This window comes from Ixodes scapularis, unplaced genomic scaffold, assembly GCF_016920785.2.
Source record: "Ixodes scapularis isolate PalLabHiFi unplaced genomic scaffold, ASM1692078v2 PGA_scaffold2__306_contigs__length_199485367, whole genome shotgun sequence".
NCBI classification, from domain to species: domain Eukaryota; kingdom Metazoa; phylum Arthropoda; class Arachnida; order Ixodida; family Ixodidae; genus Ixodes; species Ixodes scapularis.
The window spans coordinates 48,761,750-48,786,980 of record NW_024609857.1 but is presented as its reverse complement, the minus strand read 5'-3'; the positions used below and the strand labels follow the sequence as shown (position 1 = coordinate 48,786,980).

The window sequence follows — 25,231 nt, the reverse complement described above, 5'->3', positions numbered from 1 at the left end:
TGACCCCCACGTGACCCCCTGAAGGTCACGTGACCCCCAAGGTCACCCAAGGTCACGGGACCCCCAGGTCACGTGACCCCTCCTAAGGTCACCTCAAGGTCACGTGACCCCCCAAGGTCACGTGACCCCCTAAGGTCACCAGAAGGTCACGTGATCCCCCAGGTCACACCTCCCCGAGGTCACGTGACACCCCCCCCCCCCGAGGTCACGTGACCCCCCCGGAGCATATTAAAGAATGAGGGGAGGAAGAGGAGGAGGAGGGGTCTATCCTCCCCTCAGTACCCTTCACTCCTCCTCCTCAAGAGCTGCGCTCCAATTCGGCGTTACAGGGAGTTGTAAACGGCTTTCACTTTTTTATAGCTGTTCTTATAGAGAAAAACAAATCGGATGGTGCGAAATGTAAGCTGCAGAAGGTACGCACTCGGCAGCAATAGGGCGCCTTAATGTCCTTCTGTTTAGGGTGATGCCACCCTTTGTGGTACTCGATGCCGACAGCACGCGCTCACGGGGAAAATACAAAGAAATCGACGAAAACAAATTGTCGCCATAGCACAATCAGCGCCACAAACGCGTGCAGGGACACGCTCTTTCACGCGCTTCTGAACAAAAAAGAAAAATAAACGTGTGGGACAAAATGGCGAGATGCCACCACCCTAAGCAAAGCGCACATGAAGGCACCCTAGGCAGCAACGCCACCACAATGGCTGCTGACCTGACGTCAGTGAAACCAATGCACTCGAAGCAACGTTACTAGATTGGCTAAATTACGAAACTGCCCCCAGACGCCGCTTGCACGAGCTGTACCCCCCTCATGCCACGTCTCGCCTCCCGACATTCGACGCGCCAACATTTTGGGGGGACGGCTGCTATGGGAAGTGATAGTGTATTCTGAGGAACACGTATGCTACGAAGTACAGCGTCAGGAGGGCGTTTCACCGTACTCCATGGAACACGCAGTTTTCAAACGAAAATCTACATGGCCCTTCAAAAAGCGGAAGGCTACGGATGGCGAACTGAAGGAAGTGAGGAGGGAGGAAAGGGTACTTTCCTCCGCGACAGTTCCACAACTGAGGTAATCGAGTAAAGTTGAACGTTGACTCAAAGCAGGGCTTACGGAGACCATATGGCGTCATCAGCACGAGCTGTGGATAAAATAGCTTCTCGTTTACCATGAAGAAGCGTTTCGACGGTGTGAAAGAAATCTGGCGAACGGGTCAGAGTCAGCAGGCGCTTAAGGGCACAGGGTAAGTCCTATACTCCCCATGCATTTGAGGCCATGTTGAGGAACATTTTTCTCGGTGACTATTAGGAGTATTCCTGTCATGTAAATATCATTTTGTTTGAAATATTGTGTTTTATCCACTGAACTAGAATTATTTGAACCAATCTATAATAAGTTTGTTTTTTATATTTTTTTTATTCTAGTACTGAAATTTTAGTTGTTTTCATCTATTAAATACTTCGTATCTCAAAAACTGCTAGGTGCACATTTTTAATTTTAGTTCAGTATTTTTGAACACCCATGTATGTGGTAGGAATAAAAAATCAACCCTCTATAATGTCAGGTTAAGGAAAAAATGGTACCTATGTACTAAAAAACACTGTTTTGAGATAATTGAGTTTAAAGTAAAAAAACTGGTGAATAACAAATTTCTATTGGCACCAACAGCCTCAGAGTTTTCAATAGCCGCCAGCTTGAAAGGCATTGCTAAAGTCATGTCTTCGCCTTTAGGCTTATCGCCTTGCTTGCCGGTAGGGGTGTCGCGAACTTTTGTCGAAACAGATTTTTAGGTCGAACTTTCGGGGTTCGACTGGGTCGAACCGGTTCGACGAACCTTCGGACTTTTCACCAATTTCGACCGGTTCGACTTTGTGGACAGTGTGGCCAGACCTTGATACAAGCATGTCTAGGTTTAGAAAATTTATTTTTATAAAAATGTTTTTTTTTATTCTATAAACAATTGCAATTAAAATAAACTAATTCTAATCACTAAAGAAGTTAATAACTTAATTTTTTTGTACTGTATTAACTGAAATAACCAATCAGCGCTGTCCTTTATTAATCCCTTAGCCATCACCATCCAATCCGAAGCCAACTGGCCAGCCTGTCGCGCATGCGCACACGAGTCGAACCTCAATACAAGGTTCGTCGAATGTTCGACTAAAAGTTCGAAAAAGTCGAACCTGGTCGAACTCGAACCTTGGCCGGTTCGCGACACCCCTACTTGCCGGGCCTCTTTTGTGACCTGCCATGTCGCTTGGTCCGTAAAGTATATTAGAGTGACGTCAACTTCCCTCAGCCACTTGATGGCTTTCCAAACAGGGTTCCATCCACAAAACTTCAAAACATTGGCTTGTGCAATGCTGCCACCATTGAATGAAGGAACAGCATTCAATGGCGCCATTTTGTCGTTACGAAAACACAAATGCTTGAATGTACACACGGTACACACCTGGGAAAAACGTACACAGCGTCTCGTGATTGTCTTGGTTGAAAAAAAGCTATGCAATAGCTGCGAAATAATTTTTTGAGATTATCTGTTACTGGACAAGCTTTTAGGTCTTGTGTTGATTTTGTTTTGTTGGAGAATTCATCGATTAACAGGGAGTGTATCCCAAAAGGAGGCGTGGTCACCTGCTACTTGCTTTCGGAAGAAGTGATTTTCAGCCCGAAATATAGCTTTCTAAAAACACTGGGACAATGGAAAATGTGCAGAAAGAACTAAACTTTTCAAATTGCGAAAAAACTAAAATCGAATTTTTTTTCAATTTTACCTTACCTTGTGCCCTTAAGGTGCAACCCCACCATGCATGACTTTTTAGTGCTTTTCCGACGGCTTATAACTTTGTTTCTATGTATCTTACAATTATAAAGTTAGTGTCAAATTAAAGAGCAGTTTTTCGAAAATGGTTTAATGTCTTGACATCACGATTATTTTTAGTTGTTAGTTAATTATTCGGCTTTTAATAGACCACACTCTCCAATATTGAAAAAATTATTTCTCAAGTTATAACGTACCATCGTCCACGATATTGTACATGAGCGTTCGGTTAGATGTAATAAAATAAAAAAGTAAGCAACGAACTGCACAGATGATGTATATTTTAAAATAAAAACTAAAGTTTAAAATTGTAATATTTTATGCGGCTATAAAAACGGAATCACGTCAACTAATCAAAATAACGAGACATTAAATTATGAAGCATCCTTCGATATTACATTTTCCTGAACTTCCATATCGATATATTACACGTTAAGAATGTTATATGACCTCAAACTTTTCCCATTCAGTTAAGGCGAATTGCAGTTTCTTAATATAAAGTACAGATGGCGACACATGTTCAAGAACAGCTTGATGTGCATTTTCCGTCGTGTGCCGCTTGGAACGCCACGTGAAAGACAGAAAAAGCGCCAGATGTCAGGCTGTCAGATGCCTGGATGCCCGCAGTGAGCGAGCCAGAGATGTGAGAACAAGCGCGAGGCTGCGGGTGCACCACAGCTACTTTAGCGCGCGTTTTACAGTGTGTCGGTACACATGCCCGACGCGATTCAAATGAAATGGGCGTCATGAAATGCATTCTGCCATTTTAGAATCCGCCACGTATGCGAAAACATGTGCATGTTTTTATCACTTGCATAAATCATTTACGATATCAAACTATGCTTTTCGGAATGGTTCGACTATATTTTGTTTCAAAAACCACCTCGGTGGCTCTGTAGTGGCAATGACATTAAAAAGTCTCAGTTCCTCTCAGCCAACGGGCTGGCCCATGAATCTATATTTGTCGGGTTTAAATATCGGCCGAGGTGCCCGCAATCCGACGGAGGCCAATGTGAGATTTCGGTTGCACGTCAAAAGATCTACGGTTAGTCAAAAGAAACCCGCAATAATTATTTTTTTATTTGAGCGTGTTAAGTGCTTTTTGCTGGTTTGGCTTGTTAAACCCTAAGATTTGAATATTTGCTTTGCTTTACCTTAGTTCGGAGCGCAACCAACGCAAAGGGCTGATGAAGCCACTGAAGCAGCGTCAAGAGCGCGAAGTTAAGCTGTTCGTTTTCTTTATGTGCCTATGCGGTCGGGCTAAACTAGACCCACTAAATAAGCTACGCTTCATGCAGATATAGATGCTTAAAATGATGGTTGTCAGTTATCTGAAGCTTTATCTGAAATCACAGGAAACGCGTTTCCGTCCTCCACATATGTTTAAAGAGTTGTCGAGAAAGCAAAGCAATATTACGTGAGCTTCCTGACACCGAAACTATTGCTGAGGAAGTCGCACTTTTGAATCATGACGACCTGCAGTTGCATTTGATTTGTTACTAACCACCAACATGGCGGCGCCCAAAACAATATCGGGGAAAGAATTGCCGATACTCTAAGTGTAGCTCATTTGGTCTAGCTCAAGGGATTAATAAAGTGCGATGGGGATCGTTGGCCGAATGTGTTGTGGCACCGAAGATAAGAGCACGTGGAGAAGTGCTCGAGTGCGAGCTCCGTTCAAAGCACGGAGCTCCCGCTGCAGAGCGTGTAGGGAGTAAATCCCCTCGATGTATTTGCGTTGGTCTTTCAAATAACCTCGAAGATGCCAGTGCACGAGGCTCGTGTCTTGACCGGCCCTTGGACACAAACGGCGACGCAGCACTGATACATTCGAGTTGCCCGTGTGGAACGCGCGCCACACGGGTAACTCGAATGTCATTTACAACGAATGACATTCATGTGATCAAAGAATCGGCTCGCGATCTGTCGCGCGTGGAACGCCCCACGCTCGGAGTGCCGCGCGCTGATTGTCCGATCCTTCAAATGTCATTCGTTGTAAATAGAATTCGAGTTGCCCGCGTGGCACGGTCAACGTGGGCACGGGTATATAATGACTGGCCCTTTAATGACTGGTCATCTTGAGGGAAATCCGATTGAACGAGTGTCAATTGTAAGGGATCTTGGTGTGTTCATCGACTGCGGATTAACTTTTAAAAATCATGTCTCTTTTGTTGTCAGCTCTGCAATGAAAGTTCTAGGAGTTATATCGCGTTTGACCAAGCATTTTAAAAAGCCCCATTGTTCAATACATCTTTTTCAATCGTTAGTGGTTTCAAGGCTTGAGTTTGCTTCTGTGATTTGGAATTCAATTTCTGTAACACAGGCTTTGATCATAGAACGTGTGCAAAAAAGATTTGTTCGAATTGTTTATGATAGATGGATTGGACGACGCGTGTATTATGACTATGAATGCTTACTGAATAGATTTTCGCTGAAGCTTTTATCACACAGAAGAACAGTCCTTGACTTTGTATTCCTGCATAAGATCATTAATGGTGCCATTGATTCTTCATGGATTATTAGTAAAATCCATTTCCATGTTCCTTTCCGTACGACGAGACAGCTCACCTGTTTTGATATTTGCTCACCATGCTGTGTGTCACCTCTTTCTCGTTTACAGACATTGTATAACAGCATTGTGCCACCTCAAGTTGACATCACCACACCCCTGCCTACATTTCGCTGTCAGTTGGACGAACTTTTCGTCACTTCATAGCGCGTCAGTGTATATGCATATATATTTCTTTTTAATGAGTAGGATTTTTGTTTAAGAGTTTTTATTGTACGAGTTGGTGTACCTAAGAGAAGGCCGCTCGGCCGTTTTAGGGCACCCGAAAAATAAAGATTATTATTATTATTAAAGCGAATGGCGGCGGAGCGCCCGCTCGTGGCACGTGTCTTGCGCGTTTTCACAATAATGGTTAGCGGTACTTGTAAAAAAACGCCTTTATTAAGGGGCTTTAGTAGGGACCATGAGTTCAGTCGCCCATCTGCATACTATCGTCGTGCGATCGTGTATCACATATACGCGTAATGCACGTTAAAGACCCCGAGCTAACAGTTGCACTGCACTTTTTATAACCTTCATCGGGTAACAATGTCGTCCTACGAAATTTCTGCTCTCTAAAAAACTAACGACTAATTTTGAATGCGCCGTTACATCGCATTTTTAATGTGTGTTCGCGTTTTTTTTTATTTTTATTTTTTGTCTACATTTTTAATTATGTGGCTCTTGCTTATAATGAAACAGACTATAGTTGTCAGACTTCTGGAAAAATATTATATAAGTAAGAAAATGGCACGTGAACGTAAAAGTAAAAAACAAAACAAAAGAATAACGCATAGGCGCACTTAATAAAAATAATTGAAATAATAGATCTGATTATAATTGTGTTTTCAAAGGTTTGAGCACCCCAAACGCTATAAAAGCGAGCTCGGTGCTTTGTATGGTGCACTTGTTCACAGGAAGTGTAGTTCAGGGCAGTACGCTCGCACTTGTATGTTCCGCTCCGCTCGCAGGATAAAACTAAATACTTTATTGGTAATGTATTTAGTGAAACAAAGCTTACTTTCTGTATATATGCAATGCCCTCAGTTTTCGCGTGATTACACGTTTGTTTATTATTATTGTTTTCGTTTCCCACAGCGATTAAGTTCGTGCTCTTTTGCGTGCTTCATGAATTATTAGAGACCAAGGTAACCCAAAAGCATTCTTTTTCGCGAATTCTAAAAAAAAACAAAACAAAAAAAAAAAAACCTATGCAACTTGCCACGTGTGCCACAACCAATAGAAAATATTCTAAGCTTCACATATGGCCGCTTGCCTGACTGAACATTGATGTTTGTCAAAAACAATTGCGATCATGTGAAATCACGTGGGAAAAACTCGTTCTAACACGCGACCGTTGGCATGCACTGAATACTCATAACCGGCGCCGAGATGATTGGTGGCCATCAGCAGGTGGAGTTTTTCTACCTACCCAGAGTTAGAATGTTTCCTTCTTTCTGTTGTAAGCAATCGGGAGACAACTTACACCAAATCTGAGGGTAATAAATTAGTATGGAGCATTCAAACACAATGGCCTGAGCAGTATATGTGTACAAGCTTTAGCTTTTGATGCACCCTTAACTTTCGACACGTTAAACGCTAGTGTAAAACGTGGGGCTGTTTCATTCTTAATTAGCGTACCATGTGCGTGCTTAAACTATATTTTATACAACGTCAAAGCCTAGCCGTTTGCATCGTTTTCATTTTTGCACACCACTGCTTGCGCGCATGAATCACCAAATTAAGACTGGCACAGGATGTCACAAAACAATTTACAGAGTTTTTTTTTACAGCAAAAATAAACTACGCATTGCCTAACCCTCATTCTCCGCCCAAAGGTAGCGCTAGATGCCGAAGTTTCATCCCGAATGGACACCTTATTCAAAAGTTATAAGTGATTTTCTGAAAATTCCAATGGGAAAATGGAGCCCATTTTTGCCTGTTTTTCGTTTCTGGTGCCCATAGAGCTTCATGTATTCGAAAACTCCGTCGGCCGCTATTTTCCCATTGAACGTTTCAGAAAATCACTTATAATTTTTGAAGAAGGTGTCGTATTGGGCTGAAACTTTGACATCTGGTTGTACCTCTAGCGCTACCTTTGGGCGGGGAATGAGTGTTCGGCGATGCCTAGTTTATTCTTGCGGTAAAAAAAAACCCTGTATTTTTTCTTTTGTGACACTCTGCAAGTTGCTTAAACTATGTGCAAAAGCTATCAAGAGACCCAGAATCTTTGCCTGGTCAGTCATTGAATTTATCACCGAATTCGTATTAAAATTAATAATTATTCTTTATTGCTGTGAGTTTATTTTTAACCTCGGCATTTTTTATTATGACCCCCACACCAGTCCTATTTTGGGTTTACCAAACTCAACATCTAAACCTGAGTGTCATTTTTTGTGTTTTCCAGTCTCGTGGTTTGGGTCAAAATAAACATCCAGCTACCTAAATGAGGCACATGATAGCCCAAAAAATAGTCTTTTCTTTTAGGTAGTTAATTCCTCAAGCTAGAATTTTGGAAACCAGACTATGACGTCATCACGTTTTGCTGGAAATCCACAAAGATCCAAACACCTGCACGATAGAAGGGCCGGCCCGTCATATTGCCGCCCGCAGAGCCGAGAAAGCAACGCTCGGTCACGGACTTCTGGAAGATTCGCGTTCATTCTTGCACCAGAGGGAACTTTCGACCTGTTTTCTTGTCCTCGAAAGTGCCAGTTCATCCTCGCCCCGAACGCGCGACGCTCGTACCTTCTTTGCCGAACTTTCGAGATGGTGACGTGACGCACTCTAGATAAGCAGCTGCCAGCGACCTTGTCGAGTCAGTCTCGCTCTCGCTCTTTATTACGCTGCCGAATCGCCACCTGCTTTTCTGCTGCTTTGACGCTTTTTGCTTCCTCTTTTTTTGTTTGGAACAAGTTCGCCGACTAAACCTTTATTTTTCAGTTCACTGTTCGTCCTCTCGTCACCTTCATTCGTATCAGTATAAATCTGATCACATTGAAATATGTGTAAATGTCCTATGAAATCTCCGACAACGGCGCATAGGTAATTTTATATTTTTTAACGCGTCGGTAGTTTTGTTGTGCATGTGTCTCGCCATTTGGCTCAGGACGATTTTCGCGTTTTGTTCTGCCTACATTTGCTGGAGACGTGAGCTCGGAGCGTGGCAACTGGCCCCCTGCACGAGAACTGGCGCAGCCGTGCGCGTTCCAAAGAAAGCTCGCGCGGAGAAAACCAAGCAAGGGACCAGGGATGTCAAATTCTGGATATAGAAGAATATACAACTGTATCGAGGCGCCACCACACACGATTTCTCGCATTGATGCACAGGCCTGGAAGACGATCCCACCACCTACTGTTGGTTCATAATCAAACTAACCAGGGGTGGGGTTGCACTAGTGCCACTAAATAAGCTACGCTTCAGAGTAACGACACTTGGCCCTATTGTGGCTTAAAATCATGGTTGCCAGTTATCTGAAGCTTTATCTGAAATCACAGGAAATGCTTTTCCGCCCTCCACAAATGTTTAAACCGTTCGCGACAGAGCAAAGCAATATTACATTACCTTCCTAACACCGAATCTAATGCTGAGGAAGTCGCACTTTTGAATCATGACGATCGGCCGTTGCGTCTGTTCTGCATACGAGCCAAAATGGCGGCGCCCACAACAATGTCGGGGAACGGAGTGCCGATACTCTAAGCGCAGCTTATTTAGTGGCTCTAGGTTGCACCTTAACCGCAGTGCGCAGAGCTGGCCCCCAGTGGATACTATTGGCGACGTGAGCGACCGAAAGCGTCGCTGTGGTCGGCCCACCACAATTGGCCGAATGCTGACTTCGACGTCAGCAAAGGATGTCTCATTGACGGAAATAAGAGGAATGTAAGAACTTCAATTTTGACGGTGTTGGCAGTGTTGTTTTGAGAGCGCTATGAGTTCAGGCTTCCACCTGCTCATTACAAACACCATTGAAGTTGTTGTTCACAAGGCAATGATGTCACGAAAGGTAACCAAACGAGGGCGCCATCGAAATATCTCGCCGCTAATAGACCAGGAGTCTCAAACACGCGGCTCGCCGTCAATCGGCTACTATTCCCGGTTCCCATGTCTCGAGCGCTAGAAATGACATGTGTCATGGTGATCTCATCTCGTCGAGTTATTTTCGCTTGAACAGTAGCTCCGCCCCTTTAACGTATTCACATAGTTATGCTTATCTGTGGTCATTTGCCCCTTGTTTTGCTTTCTTTTTACCGCGGAGTTGTTAAGGGCTAGATTGCTCAGTATCGTGTCTGAGGCCAAACAAATGTCGACACAAAACTCCCGACAGCTACCAGTCTACCACCATATGGCAGTAGACTGGTAGCTGTCTACCAGTGTACCACCATATCTATAAGCGACGGCGACAACCAGACAACCGGCTTGCCGGTTGTCTGGTTGTCGCCGTCGCTCATAGATGGCAGCAACCTTTCCAGCTTTTCCACTCTGGCTTGCCTACTTCCGGCCGGCCATTATTTCATCCCCAACATAGTACAGCTTCGCTGGTCTCCCTTCTTCACCAGAGTGGAAAGGCTAAAGTTTTAGAGCGCAGCTCCTAGGTGCCCTTTTCCGGCTTGAGCGGCGTCGGCGTCGGCGTAACCGCGCGGCGCATTATGGGTAAATTTCTCCGCTAAATTTAACGACAAAATTTTCCCCGCTAAATTTAGCGGAAAATTTTCCCCGTTAAATTTAGTGAAAGATTTTCCCCGGTAAACTTAGCTGAAAAAATTCCCCTCTAAATTTAGCGTAAAATTTCCCTTAAGTGGGAGGCGAGAAGGAGAGGAGGAGGGTCATAGCGTCCTCTCCGTACGCTCCCCTCCTCATCCTCAAGAGCTGCGCTCTAATTCGGCGTTACAGGGAGTTGTAAACGGATTTCAATTTTTCGTTCTCAGCTTTTTGTAAGCACGAAAATCCCGCTGCTAGGCTGGAAGCGCGAGCTATTCGTTGAACGATGCACCTCGGCTCCACGAACTTTCGATCCGCAGGAGCAACTGCCAAAGATAAAGTTACAAACTCGCAATTCTCGCCTACAAAAAAAAAAAAAAAAAAAAAAAAAAAAATATATATATATATATATATATATATGCATATATTACCATTAAAATACAAGTATTTATTCAGAGTGTTGTATTAAAAATCGTCAGGAAACAAGAATTGCCAAACTAACAGATTGTTTTTTTAGAGACATGTTGAGCTTGGTTAAATCTTCCGTGAATTGAAGAACGGGAACGACAGTGTGCTTGCTCTCTTATTCTATTAAAATTTCCAGCACTTGGCGGGGCGGTGTCATTGGTTATCACATCAGGTCAGGGCCCAGAGTAGTCATATAAACAAATAAAATTTAAGGATGTCACTGGCAACACTGTGAGTTTACAAAAAGCAGAGAGTACCAGGTCTATTCTCTTTAAAGCCTTGCCCGTCCGGCGTCCGTGCTCACATCGATTGCACTGCCTCCAAGATCGGCCCACTTTAAAAGTGGGCCGATCTTCTAGCGGATCCAAGCTCATCCGCTAGAAGAACCACTGGCTCTACATTTCACCGACCATAAAGCAGTAACAATGAAGTCGAAACGCAACCCGGAACTCAGTACTACATATGAGCAATAAAAAAATAAGCACCATTAGCACTACCTATGAACAATAAAATCAGTATCATCAGAACCACCAGAGCTTCGCCTCAATCAACAACATTCACTACGTGGAGATGCGGCCTCTTTTTTGCTCGGTCAGAGTCTGACGGCTCGGACGGCGTTTTCTTGGCCCTCGGTGCCTGGCGAACGGATCACGTCGATCGTTCTCCTAGCATATGATTTTGCATGACCGCGATAGAAAAATAACGTGCACCATACTTTCAGTCACCGAGAGTGCACTAAATAATTTTGTTTCTCGCGACAACCGCCAGGGCATTGTTCTCGTCTTCGGGCTGGCCACACTCAAATCTGTGAAGACACCTTGGACCACGCCCAGCCAACTCTCGGCCAATGGTCCCTCCTTATTTGCCTCCTATACTTCCCAATGAATGAACAAACTTTCTCAACATACGGCTCCGGCTGAGCGTTGCTCGCACGCACTGCACGAACGCGCATGCTCGGCAGGGACACTGAAAGCTCGAAGTTCACGCTTGTAGCCTCTGCAACGCTGGCACTAATGGAACGGAGTATAAAAAACTGTAATGGGGAAGCGTAATGACGCATGTTCGAAACTCGAGCCACAAATATTCTATTTTGCTCGCCTGGAGCGCTGCTCGAAACTTTAGAGCAGAGCCGTATATCGGAAGAGTTTGGCCAATGGGCGGAGCAATAGCCGCCGCCAGCGCCGAATATTCCTTCCGCGGCGAAAGCGTAAACTAAAAGTGCGACACAGCGTCGACCAATCAGCGGACCGCGACATCGCCATATTGGAAACGACATTTAAAGCTAAAATAGAAGCGTTCAGTCAAGGTGACAATTGCGTCAATAACAAATTAGCAGCTATGATCGCAACTATGCAGTTTGATCTGATTTGGAGCGCGCGTTCTTTTATTCTACCGTTGAATATGGACGTGACAAAAACTTGAGATGCTCCAAGTTTTCAGTCACCAAGAGCTATACTTTCTTACTTGAGCGACGCTAAAACGGCTTAAATTTGTCGAGTCACATCTTTACAGCTCACGACCACCACTAGGGGCTGTTTCGCAGCCTCCGGTTGGCCACGAGATGCTCGCCTCTTCAAACCAATGAATGGCCAAACTTTCCCAATACACGGCTCTGCTTGAGAGCTACGGGCCTATACCTAAAGCTAGCAGCCTTTGTCTCCATGGCACTCGTCGAACGCGTTAGAACGCAAAACGCCGGCGTTCTGGGTTTTGCTTTCGCACTGAACGCGTTCGACAAGTACCGTGGAGACAAAGACAACGTTAGTCCCTATTGCACTCGTCGAATGCGTTAGAACGGGGAACACCGGCGTCCGGCGTTTGGCTCTTGCATTCGAACGCGTTCGACGAGTGCAACGGAGCCTGGTAGCTTCAGATCTACTTTCTAATCATTCGAACCAGAGCGCGGTGTTCTGACGCCCTCAAGCTCTCTCATTTTCTCCTCTCCCTCACTTTCTCAGCGCATTGCGTATACGCCCAGAAAGTGAGGGCATATAGCCTCCTCTATATATCGACAAAGCCTGGCAGATCGCCACGAGAAGCGGCCGCCGAAATTGGAGAGGTAGAGCGGCAGACAACGGATGAGAGGAGAGCCACGTGACGTGCGCCCCGCTGCGTCGAGCCGCCGAAACACACTTCTCCCGAGCGATGGGATGTCCACTCGCGCTCCTCGCGTTCCTCGCGCTACTCGCGCTACCGCTTTTTTAATTTTTTTTTGTCGGGTTGGAAAAAAAAAATGTTTCGAGTCCTCGCCGCTGCAAAAGCTGTGCGCTGACGTCCAGGATCCCCGAGAAATCGCTCTTTGATGCTGTGTGCTACAAGATCCTCGCGCTCCAAATCTGCGACCGGGCACTCTATGGCTACAGTGCGGCTCCGTCGTTGAACTACCAGGCTTTGTGAGTATAGAGGAGGCTATGGTGAGGGAATGTGAGCGCGCGGATACGTCAGAAGCTATGATTCGAACAACTAGTGGGTAGCAGTGTTGGCGGTAAAGCGCTACAAGTAACGGCGTTACTGGTCAAGCGTTACCTTTTACAGTAACCTAGTAACGCACCCGTTACATTTTCAAAGCAGTGACGTTTAACGTACTTACGTCACTTATTTTGAGTAACAGGGAACGTAGTTACGTTACCCGTTAAATATTCCTCCGAAGACCTAAATAAAAAAAGAAACACTTAATTTCTTTTCTCCTGTTTCTATACATCGTCTTACCTTAACCCCAAAAGCAGTCGACGCTACGAGCTGATGGAACCAATCGGACATCGCCAAAAGGTCATCACCATGGTGCTCCTCATGTTTCTGTACGTGATTTCTATCATCGCTGAATCCTTCGTGAACAAAAAAGGGTCCCGTGAGTTGCGCTTTTGACGCTGCTTGGTTGGTCCCATTAGCTCGTAGCGTCTGCGTCTAGACTTACTGTAAAGCGATGTCTAGGCTCCTTGTCATTAATTGTTTCAGTCATTCCACATACCTTCAATTTTACCGGTCATTTGTCCACGCAAAAGGTCTTACTTCAGCAAAATACTGCAACGCCCACGCCCCTTTTTGCAGTGTCAAAAATACTGTCGCAAAAAATATAAAAAAATAAAACGCTGTTATCGTTCTTTTATAAATTAAATGTAACGGAAAAGTAACGTGCGTTACTTTTTATCAGTAAAGGATACGCTTTCCTTTTATTTTGATGTCGGTAGCGCGTTTCTTTATTTTGCAAGTAACGAGTAACGTATTTCTTTACTTTTATTTCGTTAACGTCTGCAACACTGGTGGGTAAACGTAAAGCTAGTCACTTTTGTCTCCGCTGCACCCGTCGAACGCGTTCGGATCCGAGAGCCAAACGTCGGACGCCGGCGTTCCGGGTTCTAACGCGTTCGACGAGTGCAGTGGAGAGAAAGGCTGCGAGCTTAAGGTCTACCCATTAATCGTTCCAACCAGAGATCGACGTGCTGACGTGCCTCTCATGTCCTCCTCTCCCTCCCTAACTCGGCGCATTACAAGCATGGCACCGAGACTGGTGCCCTATGCATGTGCGAAAGCACGTGAAGCGTGCGCGTGAGCGTACCAATGCGAAACCTGCGCTACTACAGTCCATGCTCTAGTGGCGTTCTCGAGCCGTCGACACCAAGTGTGGCAACCGTGAGCTGTTGCCATGGCTTTTGCTCAGCTTAGTTCCTTAGTTCACTTAGCAATCGTAGACGACTGCAAGCGGGGCGACTGGCCGCCGCCATATCGTACGGGCAAGCCCGTGCAACTGCAAGCTTGGCAAAACCATGTTCACGTGCACGCTGCACGTGCTTGCGCGCATGGAGCACCAGTCGAGGCTCCCCGCTGGCAATCGTCTATTAGCGGCAAGATGTTTTGGTGGCGCCCTCCTATGGTTCCCTCTCTTGACGTCATCACCTCGCAAACAACAGGTTCGATGGTATTTGTAATGAGCATGGTGGAAGCTTGAAATCGTTGCACTCTAAAACCAACGCTACTAACACCGTCAAAAACGAAGTTCTTACATTACTCTTATTTCTGTCGATGAGAAATTCTTTCCTGTCGTCATAGTCAGTGCTGCTGTCTTTGCTGTCGTCATACTGAAACTCTAAAGCTGCGTTTCAGAACTCAATGGTGGCGCTGCAACCATTGGTTTTAAAGTGGACGTCCTGCGTCATATAATCGGGGCGGGTGGCGCTGACATAGCCTGCCCGCAAACTAGACTAACGACACATCTTCCCCATTCTAATGTTTACAAATATACAGCTCAGCATGCGATCTCCACAGCCAAGCACACGCATGTGCGTGACTTGGAAAAGCAAGCAAAGCGATTGTGTTCAGCTAGCGAAGGTTCAGAGGAAGAGGGGATGGGCTATGCGACGTCCTTTCGCGTAACTGGTGGGTCGGTGAATTTTATTGTTTACTTATGGAAAGAAGGTGTATTGGCTTCTCCCTCTCAAATTTCTTTTGTCAAGGTGGCTATTTATGCACTTTTCGAAAATTAAAATATTCAGCTGTGTTCGAGACCCTTTAGTATTCGTGTCGTTTTTACCCGCAGTCTCAGGGCTTATGCTATGTTCAAAGTCAACACCTCTTAGAGAACAAGACCGCAAAGCTGGATTTTTGACGTCACCGACCGCAGGCTAGCGCAGGGCTTTGATTGGATACGGGTGCTGCCGCAGCTTCCCGGGAACCACGAGATTCGCATAATATTGTGCAGTTACCTCAACGTCGACGGCTGGTAACCCAAGAACTCTTGGGTTCCAAAGTTAATGTACGAGCGCTTTGAGCTCGTCATGCGAAACTAAACCCGGCATGTCCACGATCAGGGATTGTATGCGTGGTCTTCACGAGATACGGTATAGATCACTTCGGCATCATAAATTTAGGCTGGATCACGCATTTGTGCCACTTGCGTTCGCAGCAACAACAAAGTCACCGGGACAAGTATTCGCCATAAATAATGTGGCAGGCAATGCAAAAAATAGCTTCGCGAAGCAATCATGAGTCACGGTTGTTCCAGTCTTCCGGTCGTTTCTGTCGTTTTGAACGCAATCGTTGCACATGATTTACAAACCTTTACAAAACTACTTCAGTTACCACTTCAGTTTCCCCTAAAATTACCACAGCTGCACCACCTCACAATCAGAAAACGAATAACTCTAAGCGCGACATGCACTCTCGGAAAGACCAGAGCCCAAAGAAACTTCCAATTAAAACATACTTCTCACATACACCACTGCGTAAAAACTTTAACTCTCTCGATCATTTTGATCAACATGAGGAGAACACAATCGTGTTGTGCGTGCAACTCATTCGAAATCAAGAAAAGCTCCCCGTAACCAAGCATAAGAAATCATGAGGCACTCCTAATGCGCGCATCATATATCCTGTGCTCCTCTTGTTTATGCGAATTATCAACGCAGAAAGTTTTCCAGAGTGGTCTCCTCAAATTATATGACTGAGCCATAAGCACTCTCTTGGGACCTCGATGCCATTAACCTTCCTGGCAACATTGTCGAATGGGCGCTTCTTACCTTTTCGCGGACAGTGTCTTCGTTCTCGAAGGTCTGCCAAGAGTTCTTGGAGGATCGGTACAAGCTGAGGGAGCCCTGCACCTTCACGGGATCCTTGAAACCCTCGGCTGTCAAACACGACTGCAAGAATGGAGGCATCACTTTCCCATCTATTGGCCAGATGAGGACAAAGTTTAGATGAGCTTAAACAGAATCTGGAAACCCCTTTCCCCTTAAAAAAAAAATGAAGCGTTGAAATACATGGTGTAATGAGAGCACACAAGTAATTTTTTGCATTCGTAGTTGTGTGTGTTGTTTTGAGAAAGAAACAAGCGAAGTCAAACAGAAACCAGAGTGAAGGTTGCTGAGGAAGATGACGTGCCACGAGCGATCCTTCCAGGCCCTCATTAGCGCCTGCCGCTGCTTATCCGTGATGAACAAAAAGTCCGCAACTGAGGCGCATGTCGCGCTGGTGTCACGTAACCCGTCATGACTAGAAGCTGCTTCGACGCCAAACTTGCGTGCTGTTGATTCCTCTTAAACATTACGCAAAAAAAAAAAAGCGTGTGACTTACGTCTCTGTAGTTGGACCAGCGCTCGCTCTTGCAGACGGTGCCGTCCCCGCTGTCCTTGGTCTTGAAGGTGACCGTGGCCATGTTGAGGGAGAAGCACAGCTTGACATTTGTCTCGTTCTCCACGTGCAAGATGCGCATCCAGGAGATCGCCGTGCGCTGCGCGGACGTGACCCCGCCAAAAAGAAAGATATCATGACACGCACTCTATAAACTTCAATGGGATTGTGTGTTTCATGTATGTTCCGTGTATGTTCAGGCAGAGGAAAGTCAGACAGCCTCCATGGGTGTTTAGTGCCTCCACTGTAGATTAAGAATTTAGACAATAGAGTAGCACTGCTAGCCAGGAGAAAAAAAAAAACTTGGAGGACGCTGAAGTTTCACCCTTAAAAGTGGAACGCGATAGCGTTAACGGGTCCCGTTCGCAAAGCCTGCTCATATAAACGCGTGCTTGTTGTCAAGCCGTGCAAGCATGTGTGCGTGGCCTAGTCAGTAGCGTCACGTGTCACGTGACGTGACACATGGCTGTGACGTTATGACCTTATCGACCCGCTAAATTTAGCGGGAAAAGTTTCCGGCAAATTTTGAAGGGAAACTTTACCGCAAAATTTGTCGGAAAACATTTTCGCTGAATTTAGCGGGAAATTTTCCGCTAAACTTGGCGGAAAAATGTTCCCGCCAAATTTAGCTGGTAAATTCTATAACGCAATGTCTACAGCCACAGGTGACGTCACGTGCGGCAGACCTGGCTGCGCGCGTTGCGTTATGGGATTTATTGGTCCCGCCGACGCCGGATTTCTGCAACACAAGCTCCTAAACGTTATCGCGTTAAAATGTAATTTTCGGATGGAGTATTCTTTTACTGTGAATGCAATTTTGTGGCGTCTGCCTTCGACGCCAACTGATACCAAATCTACAATCAAGTCACAACGTTCTACACATATGGGCTCGTGGGCTTCACACTTCAGGACGTCAAGGTGCGCGGTCTTTGACGTACCACAGGTACCGTCGAGCTGAGCGCCTCGTGCTCCAGGAACGCCGACGTGAGCGACACATTGCAAGGCGTCGACCGCATGTGGTGGGTCTGGATGATCAGGTAGTCCACGTACCTGCGTAGAGTGGAGCTCTTCAAGCAAAGGTGTACGCGACACAACTTGACCGAGGCGCAACTAACGTGGCAATGTCCTCGAACGCTTCCGCAACGTTCTCAGGTGTGTTGGTGTGCTCTTCGAGATTCAAGCCCAGCACAATGCTAAGCTTCCGGTCTTGTCTGTCAAACACGTCGAAGATCCTCTGCAAAGGGCAACGAATCAAGAGAACGATTTTCGGATTGCCGTCCTTAAGCTTGCCTTTGGTAATGACCCAGTTTAAATTATACCTTTGGTTGTTTCTTCAGAAAACTCACGAAGACGGTCAAAGTTGTTGTTTCCACTGACAGTTTAAAAAATACGGGGCGAGACGAGTCACGAGCATCTCGTTATGACTCTGCAGCGAAGGAGCCTGCGGCATTAGCTGCTTAAAACGCCCCCAAAAAAAGTCATGGAACAAAAAGCGTGAACACAATGAGCTACGCTCGGCGTTCTTTAAGCTGAAATATAACCTTTCTAGATTTACACGTATAATGCCCGACGTTTCGCTAAAAAACAACATGTCCATAAAAATAATAAAAGAGACGAAAGTTATTGAATTTGAGACGAAGTTGGAAAATAATTACTTGGACATTTCAGAGCGGTATAGCCGAGTTATGAGCTGGTGTTTCAAAGATGCTACGTAATTTATAGAAGCGTCGTCTAACGCTGTGAGGATCTAAAACCTTTTTTCCAGTTTTTTTCCCTCTTATTTGTTTCGAATATTCCTGTGACCCATCGGCAGTTTTAAGATACCATTTTTAAACTGCCCGGGCTGGCGTTCAAAGTAAAAGCTCGAGCCCTCGTTACCAATATTGTTCTATGAAAGCGCCATCTGCCAAAACTGCTCAATGAGGCTCCGGCGCCTCGACTAACTAATAGATAGGGATTTTAGCGAAACATTGGCAGCCACCCTGAAGCTTAAAGAAGGTTCCTCTTACAGTTCTTCCCACAACCGTCCCTAGCAGCTTAGAAAAAAAAATAAAAATGTTGATGCTCCACGCCTCGTGATTGGTCGTTCAGCGTTCTTCTCGGCGAACGCCGCAATCTCATTGGCTGGGGAGCGGTAATGAGATGCTCGCCACGCCCTGACTTTCTTAATCTGTAAGTGCACTATACGGCGTGCAAGTGTGTCTATACTTGCGCACCTCGTGCGTTTGTTTACCCCCGACCTCGACCAATGACGTCGCGAGCTTGGCAGTCTCGTCATCTTGCGTTATCTTCGCGTTCCCTATGTTGCCCTTTGACTGGCGTTCCTCTCTTTGCGTTCCGATCATCCAAAGACGCGCATTTTAGAACACTCGCTCGCCGTATAGCTTCGACTACGCCACCTTTTCGATATCTTCGACCGCAAATGACAAAATATTGCAACCATTTTTGTATCCTTCAGCGAGCAGCCGCACAACTAAACGTTCTAGTGACAAGGATCCACCCGCACCTTGACAACTGGGAGGAACCTCTTGACGTCGGCGATCGAAGCGGCGTTCTGATCCAGAATTGCGATGCCGTCAAAACCATACGTGTTCAGCCATTCTGCAGCACTCCGAGTGAAGTGGCCCAGCTTCTTGGGGTTCCGCCAGAGCGGCATGTAGAAGTCGGCCACTTCCTGAGGATCCAGCGCTATCAGCAGCTGCGCTTTGCTCTGGGCACCCAGCTGCTTGAACGCCCGGAAACCGTGCTCTGGAGGCAGTCACAAAAAGAAATAATTTTTCTGGTTCCATGCCAATCAATCTATCACTTAATCAACCAATGAAGCAATTCAACTTTCACTTTCCAAAGAAACAATAAAAAAAGGAAGAGTACAAAAACAATTAGAGAGCTTTACGCTTCTCTGTAATGCGAAATTAGAGCGCAGCTCTTGAGGTATGTTGATTTGTTATATACAGTGGTAAAGAATGTGACGTATATTTGTTTTTATTTGTTTTGCCTGGGGGTAGACCGGGGAGGACGAGGAGGGTACGGTGGGAGCCCCATAATGCAACACGCGCGGTGTTTGCTTAAACGTGAAAGGTTTTTGGCAGTAGTACGTTGCAAGTCAAGAGCATAGGGCGAGGAAAAGGAAGGCCGGGGAGGAGGAAGCAGACAAAACGCTAAAGAAGGAGAGAGGAGAAACCTCCTTCCCTCTTTAGCGTTCCGTCTGCTTCCACCTCCCCGGCCTTCCTTTCCCTCGCCCTGCCTCCTTGAGTTGCAACGGATTGTAGTTGCCCCGGACTTCGTGAAGCCGCATCTCGTGAAGCCGTGGCCTGTGACTTTACAGTTTTCCCGCTAAATTTAGCTGGAAAATAGACGCCACATTACCTCAACGCCAATTCAGTTTCCCCGCTAAATTTAGTGGAAAAAACGGCGTAACATAACTTCATGTCACGTAACTTATACACAAAGTCGGTTCCACGCTAAATTCAGCGGCAAAACTGACATCACGTGACCTGAACACCAATTTAATTCAGCGCTAAATTTAGCGGGGAAACTGAATTGGTCTTGAAGTCATGAGACGTCAGCCTTGCAGCTAAATTTAGCGGGGAAACTGAATGCGCAGTGTCGCATTATGGGACATCACAGACCTACACACCAACTCAGTTTTTTCGCTAAATTTGGCGGAGAATTCAATTGGTGCATAGGTCTGGGACATTCCATAAGCGGAGAAAAGTTATGTGCCGGCTGGTGCGTAGCAGCTACACGTGCTTGTTAATACGAGCCGAGCGAGCTTAAAAATGAAGCGGAGTATTGTTACGTTTGATGGTCTCCTTCACGAGTTCCCTAAACTTGGCGGACTCACCTTTCTCCTTAGGCCGAAAAGACTTGTGCTCGCCGAAGAAGACCATGTCCTTGTAGATGATGTGCGTACAATGATCGGTTGGGTAGCGGTCCTGCTCCGAGGTTAACTCTCCCACGATGCAGATGAGCACCGCTGACGCTGCACGTCCCGCACGGCGGTCAATTTATGTCAGCATTCACTTGGAGCACTCGATTGCAAATGCCATGTTCAGTAATCACTTTCTGATGGTTCTGACCGCCTGGCGTGTAAGCTCGAAAACATAGCGCCTAAGCGACAAAACACGCAGCGCAATGTGCTCCACTCTAAGTGGTTTCTGCATTGGGTAGCACTCGCTAAGAGTGCCAATCGTAAGAAACAAGAAGGTATAAATCGGCATAACGCTCCAATGGGTATGTGTAGAGGGAAAACGCTTTTTTGTAACTTCTAGTCGCTAAAAGCTTAAGAAACGCAGGGAGTGACTTATGATTCTGGCTTCAAGATTGGTCCTTCGACGTTTTTATTGGCTAATGTCGCGATCTTATTGACTGCGGAGTGATAATGAGATGCACAAGACTCAATACGCCCTGCCTTCTTTTTTTTTTTTTACATGCCACTGATTGAGTTAGCGAGAAATATTGCAGAGAACACTATCAAGGGCTAGCCGTCAAAACAAGCATCGCGTCCTCAAAATTGTGAAAATGCCCCGCGTTAGGGGATAGGCCCCGTCGTTGTAGAAGCAAGCTCAAAGGAAACATTAGAATAAAAATATTGCTGCTTCTCAGGACTGCATCCTCCGCTATATAGATTATAGAGGAAGGAGAAGTAAGGGCGCGCTCGTGTCTGTCTACTTTATTTCACCTACGACCTAGAGACATCAAGACCAATCCTCAGTTGGCTGAAAAAAAAAAAAAAAAAGGATACGTGGAATATTGCACTGAAAATGCCAACGTCAGAGAAATATACCACGTGGTTTTTAACTAGCTGGTGATTGAGCCTGACAACCCAAATCCTTGGCCGTTCCTCGAAGGGTGAGACGAATTATAGAAGGCTGCCAAAGCGGCAGCGCATATACGAAGCGACCGGCGCATCTGTAAAAAGGTGCAGGCCAATCGACAGGTGTGAGGACGCTCGTGTTGGACTCACGTGGCGATAACTTGGCGTGTTCGCGATCGGACGAGGTTGGAATAGCTGGAAAAAATAATATTGCGTGCATCGCAGTTAGGTGAAGTAAAGATTAGGCAAGCGCGGGTAATTGTGCGAATAGGGCACACAATAGCTTCTCATTTGAAAAAACAAACAAACAGAAAAAGGCATCGCCTCACCCTTCTTTCTCTTGACTCCGTAGAACTCTCGGTCGACGTGATTCTCTGCAAAAAACAGCATTCAGCAAAAAACAAAAGGCTATCCGGTGTATTTTAGCTTTACAGACATTAAACAAAAAAATGTCGGTGCATTGGTATTATGCTGCATAAATTTCAGAAGAACTGCGTGTCGTTGACTCAAGAAATGAGAGGGGGGGGGGGGGGGGGGTCTTTAACGCTTCGCCGAGTGGTGCTTGAGAATCGCGTGAACTGCCCGTGCCGCAGAGGACGCGAGCTCGGTCGCTCGGCCACTGTCCAGAGCGATGAGCAAAGATTGTGGAATCACGGCTGACGGAGCGGCGTCTATCGCCTTTTCAATCAAACAGGAGTGCGTCGCGTTGAAGTGTGCAAAGGAATGACACCCTCAAGGACGACGTCTAATTAATGACGTCGAGGACAACGTCCTCGAGGACGACATCAAGGACGACGTCAAAGACGACGTCTACGACGAAACCTAGGATGACCTCTAGGACGACATCAAGGACGACCTCTCGGACAGACATGATAACCCTGGAGAGAGGGGACAAAGCAGTAACGACATGCATGTAACCCCTCGCTCTAGGGTTACCATGTCTATCCTTAACTAGCTCGCCTGCCTACTTGCTTTAACCTCTAGCACGATGTCCTCGAGGGCGACGTCAAATAAAACATTTAGGACGACGTCTAGCACGACCTCTAGGATGACCTCATGGGCGACCTCTAGGACAACGTCAAGGTCGTCAGGTCCTACGAGGAGGGTGCTAACGGGAAAAAGTGTGATTATGTGAGCTGAAATGGCTTACTGCGCACACCTGCTGCGCATTAGGAGGCCAGAGGGTTAGAGAAACTTGGGGCGGCTAGCTAAAGAATGCTGTCGCATTAAAAGGAAAGCGCGTGCGCACTGCGCGGTTCTCGCCAACAGGCACAGCGCGCCGTCAGGGGGTACGGCGATGCAAGTCGGTCGGCGCTCCGGTGTTATCAATGTAACGTCACTTGCGTGACCAAGTTTTTGTGATATCAATCTTTAAACTTTGCTCCCCCTTCCAAGCGCAAAAAAGATGGGGTTATACGTAAAAAAAACCGAGAAAGTTATACTAACCCTGTCTTTGCATATGTGTTATATACGACCAGGTGCACATTATATAAGGGGACTAATTGTCACCATAAGCCCATTAATTAACCACATTCTTGGTAAATACCGCTTTTATTAGTTAAAATAAACCTATGCAATTCCAGTTATAAACTTGCGGATCGTAATTGAAAACCCTAAAATCAGAAAATTTTAGAAAGACCTGGGGCGCGTGGGATGAACGGTGAAGCGCAAAGGCTGCATTCACCCTGGCGTTGGAATCGCAACCGCGAAGCGGGTCCGCTCGTTTTCATCATCAACTACGCGTGAATTTGTACTCCACCTTCAAGCCACCGCGCGTTCGCAAACGCTTTGCGGATGCGGTTGAGTGGCCAGTGTGAATGCGGCGTGAAGTTACCAGTCGCGCAATAGGACCATGGCTGGCCGTGCGAAAACCTGCCCGCGCGGTTTTGCCCGTCTCTTATATCCTCCACGTTTTCCCTTTCTATTTTCTTACCAAGTTGCAAATATAGGTAGTCATCCTCTCATCTTTACGCTTTAAAGTAAACTGCATGACACAGTTAGTGCGAATACGACAATTGGAGCTTTTCCGATTTTAAGTTTAGCACCAAACTTGACATTTTACTTAGAAATTCTAAAATGTTTCATAACAACCTTCCTTGTGTAAAAAAAGAATAGAAAAGTGATCAGAGAGGGAAAATAAATTACGAAGACCTTGCGATCGCGTTTTAGTGCTAACACAGACACACACACGCACGCACACACACACACATGCACGCACGCACGCACGCACGCATATATATACACACTTTTTTATCGCAAATATAAACTACGCGTTGCCCAACGCTCATTTTCCGGCCAAAGGTAGCGCTAGAGGTTTGAACCAGATGCCGAAGTTTCACAACTATACTCCGTATCACTAGTTGTGTGCACTGCAGGCGAAGGCAACGCCAGGCGGAGAGAAAATGCGAACACTATAGGAAGGTGGGACGGGAAAGGAGGGCAGTGGAGGGCGAGGGGAGGAAGCGAGAGCACCAGGAACGTTAGAGATGAGACGAGGTTTATCTCCTCCTCCTCAGCCTTCCTAGTGCTTGCTTTTTCTCCTCTCGCCTGGCGTTGCCTTCGCCTGTGCTGCACGCAACTAGTAACATGGAGTATTACAATTCTTACCCAAAAGTTATGTGATTTTCTGAAAATTTCAAATGCAAAATGGGCTCACTTTTGCCCCTTTTCGGTAACTGGCGCCATAGAGCTCCATGTATTCAAGACCTCTGTCGGCCGCCATTTTTCCCTTGAAAATTTCAGAAAATGACGTATAAACGTTTGAATAAAATAACAGTTCATGTCCACACTTTGGCATTTGGTTCGAACCGCTCGCACTACATTTGGGAGAATAATGAGCGTCCGGAAGGCCTAATTTATTTTTGCAATAAAAAAAAAAATTGTTTTGGTGGGTGGAGGGTGCGGGCCGTGTTGCGAGATTCCTATGAGATATTGTGAAGTCTTAAAAAAGGTAGTGTTTGGTTTGTGTAATCCAATATATTGCTGTTCGGTTATCGTAACTAATATCGTAACTGGACACGCTGAGAAGGTGGTTTACGGCCCTCATTTCCTCCGTCGTCTCGTCTCTGGCGCTCGTCCTTCACTTCACTTATCTTACACTATATATCACCTGTGCATCTACCTGTGCGCCTACTTTTTCGCACAGCGCTCGGAGAGCCAATCGCTGCAATTTCTGGAGGCAGCTCAGCGAATGACGATGCCGAAACATATGTTTAGACCAAAAAACGCAGTCTGAGTTGTGACATTAAGCAATGCAAAACATCGCGCTTGCATTGCTTAATGTCACAACTCAGACTTCGTTTTTTGGTCGAAACATTGGTTTCGGCATCGTCACTCGCTGAGCTGCCCCCGTAAGTTGCGGTGTTAATCTCTCCGAGTGTTTTGCGGGTAAATAGATGCACAGTTTTTTTTTAGAATGTATACATGTTTTTTTTTTTTGTCGACGCACGTAGTTTTGATTATATACTTGCTATTTCTGTTTATTTATTCTTTTTTTTTTGGGGGGGGGGGGGGGGGGGGGGCAGCTTGGGCATAGGGGGAACACCGCCTTTTTACTATATTTCTGGGTTTACCTCGAGGCTGCCATGACTGTTTTTGTTTTTTTTATCTTCGTGTGTCTGTGTGTTGTTGGAAACGTCGCCCCTTGTCTGTGAGTATGTTTCTGGAATTGACTTCTTTCTTACTGCTTTCCTTCTTTCTCTCGATCTCGGACCCAAACCTTCTGCAACATGTATTTCCTGTTTCCTACACTTGAA

General features: G+C 45.9%; 1 protein-coding gene across 1 annotated transcript in view; it reads right to left on the bottom strand.

Annotated features, from left to right (window-relative positions):
- Positions 1 to 25,231, bottom strand: part of LOC121836475 — a 50,319-nt gene that overhangs the window by 1,834 nt on the left and 23,254 nt on the right. The window contains exons 8-14 of the mRNA XM_042291382.1: positions 21,806 to 21,850; positions 20,505 to 20,642; positions 19,167 to 19,408; positions 17,776 to 17,894; positions 17,599 to 17,710; positions 16,605 to 16,760; positions 16,051 to 16,170 (exon numbers count right to left, since the gene is read on the bottom strand). Coding sequence (XP_042147316.1) covers positions 16,051 to 16,170; positions 16,605 to 16,760; positions 17,599 to 17,710; positions 17,776 to 17,894; positions 19,167 to 19,408; positions 20,505 to 20,642; positions 21,806 to 21,850 — 932 coding nt within the window. The remainder of the gene's footprint in view (positions 1 to 16,050; positions 16,171 to 16,604; positions 16,761 to 17,598; positions 17,711 to 17,775; positions 17,895 to 19,166; positions 19,409 to 20,504; positions 20,643 to 21,805; positions 21,851 to 25,231) is intronic.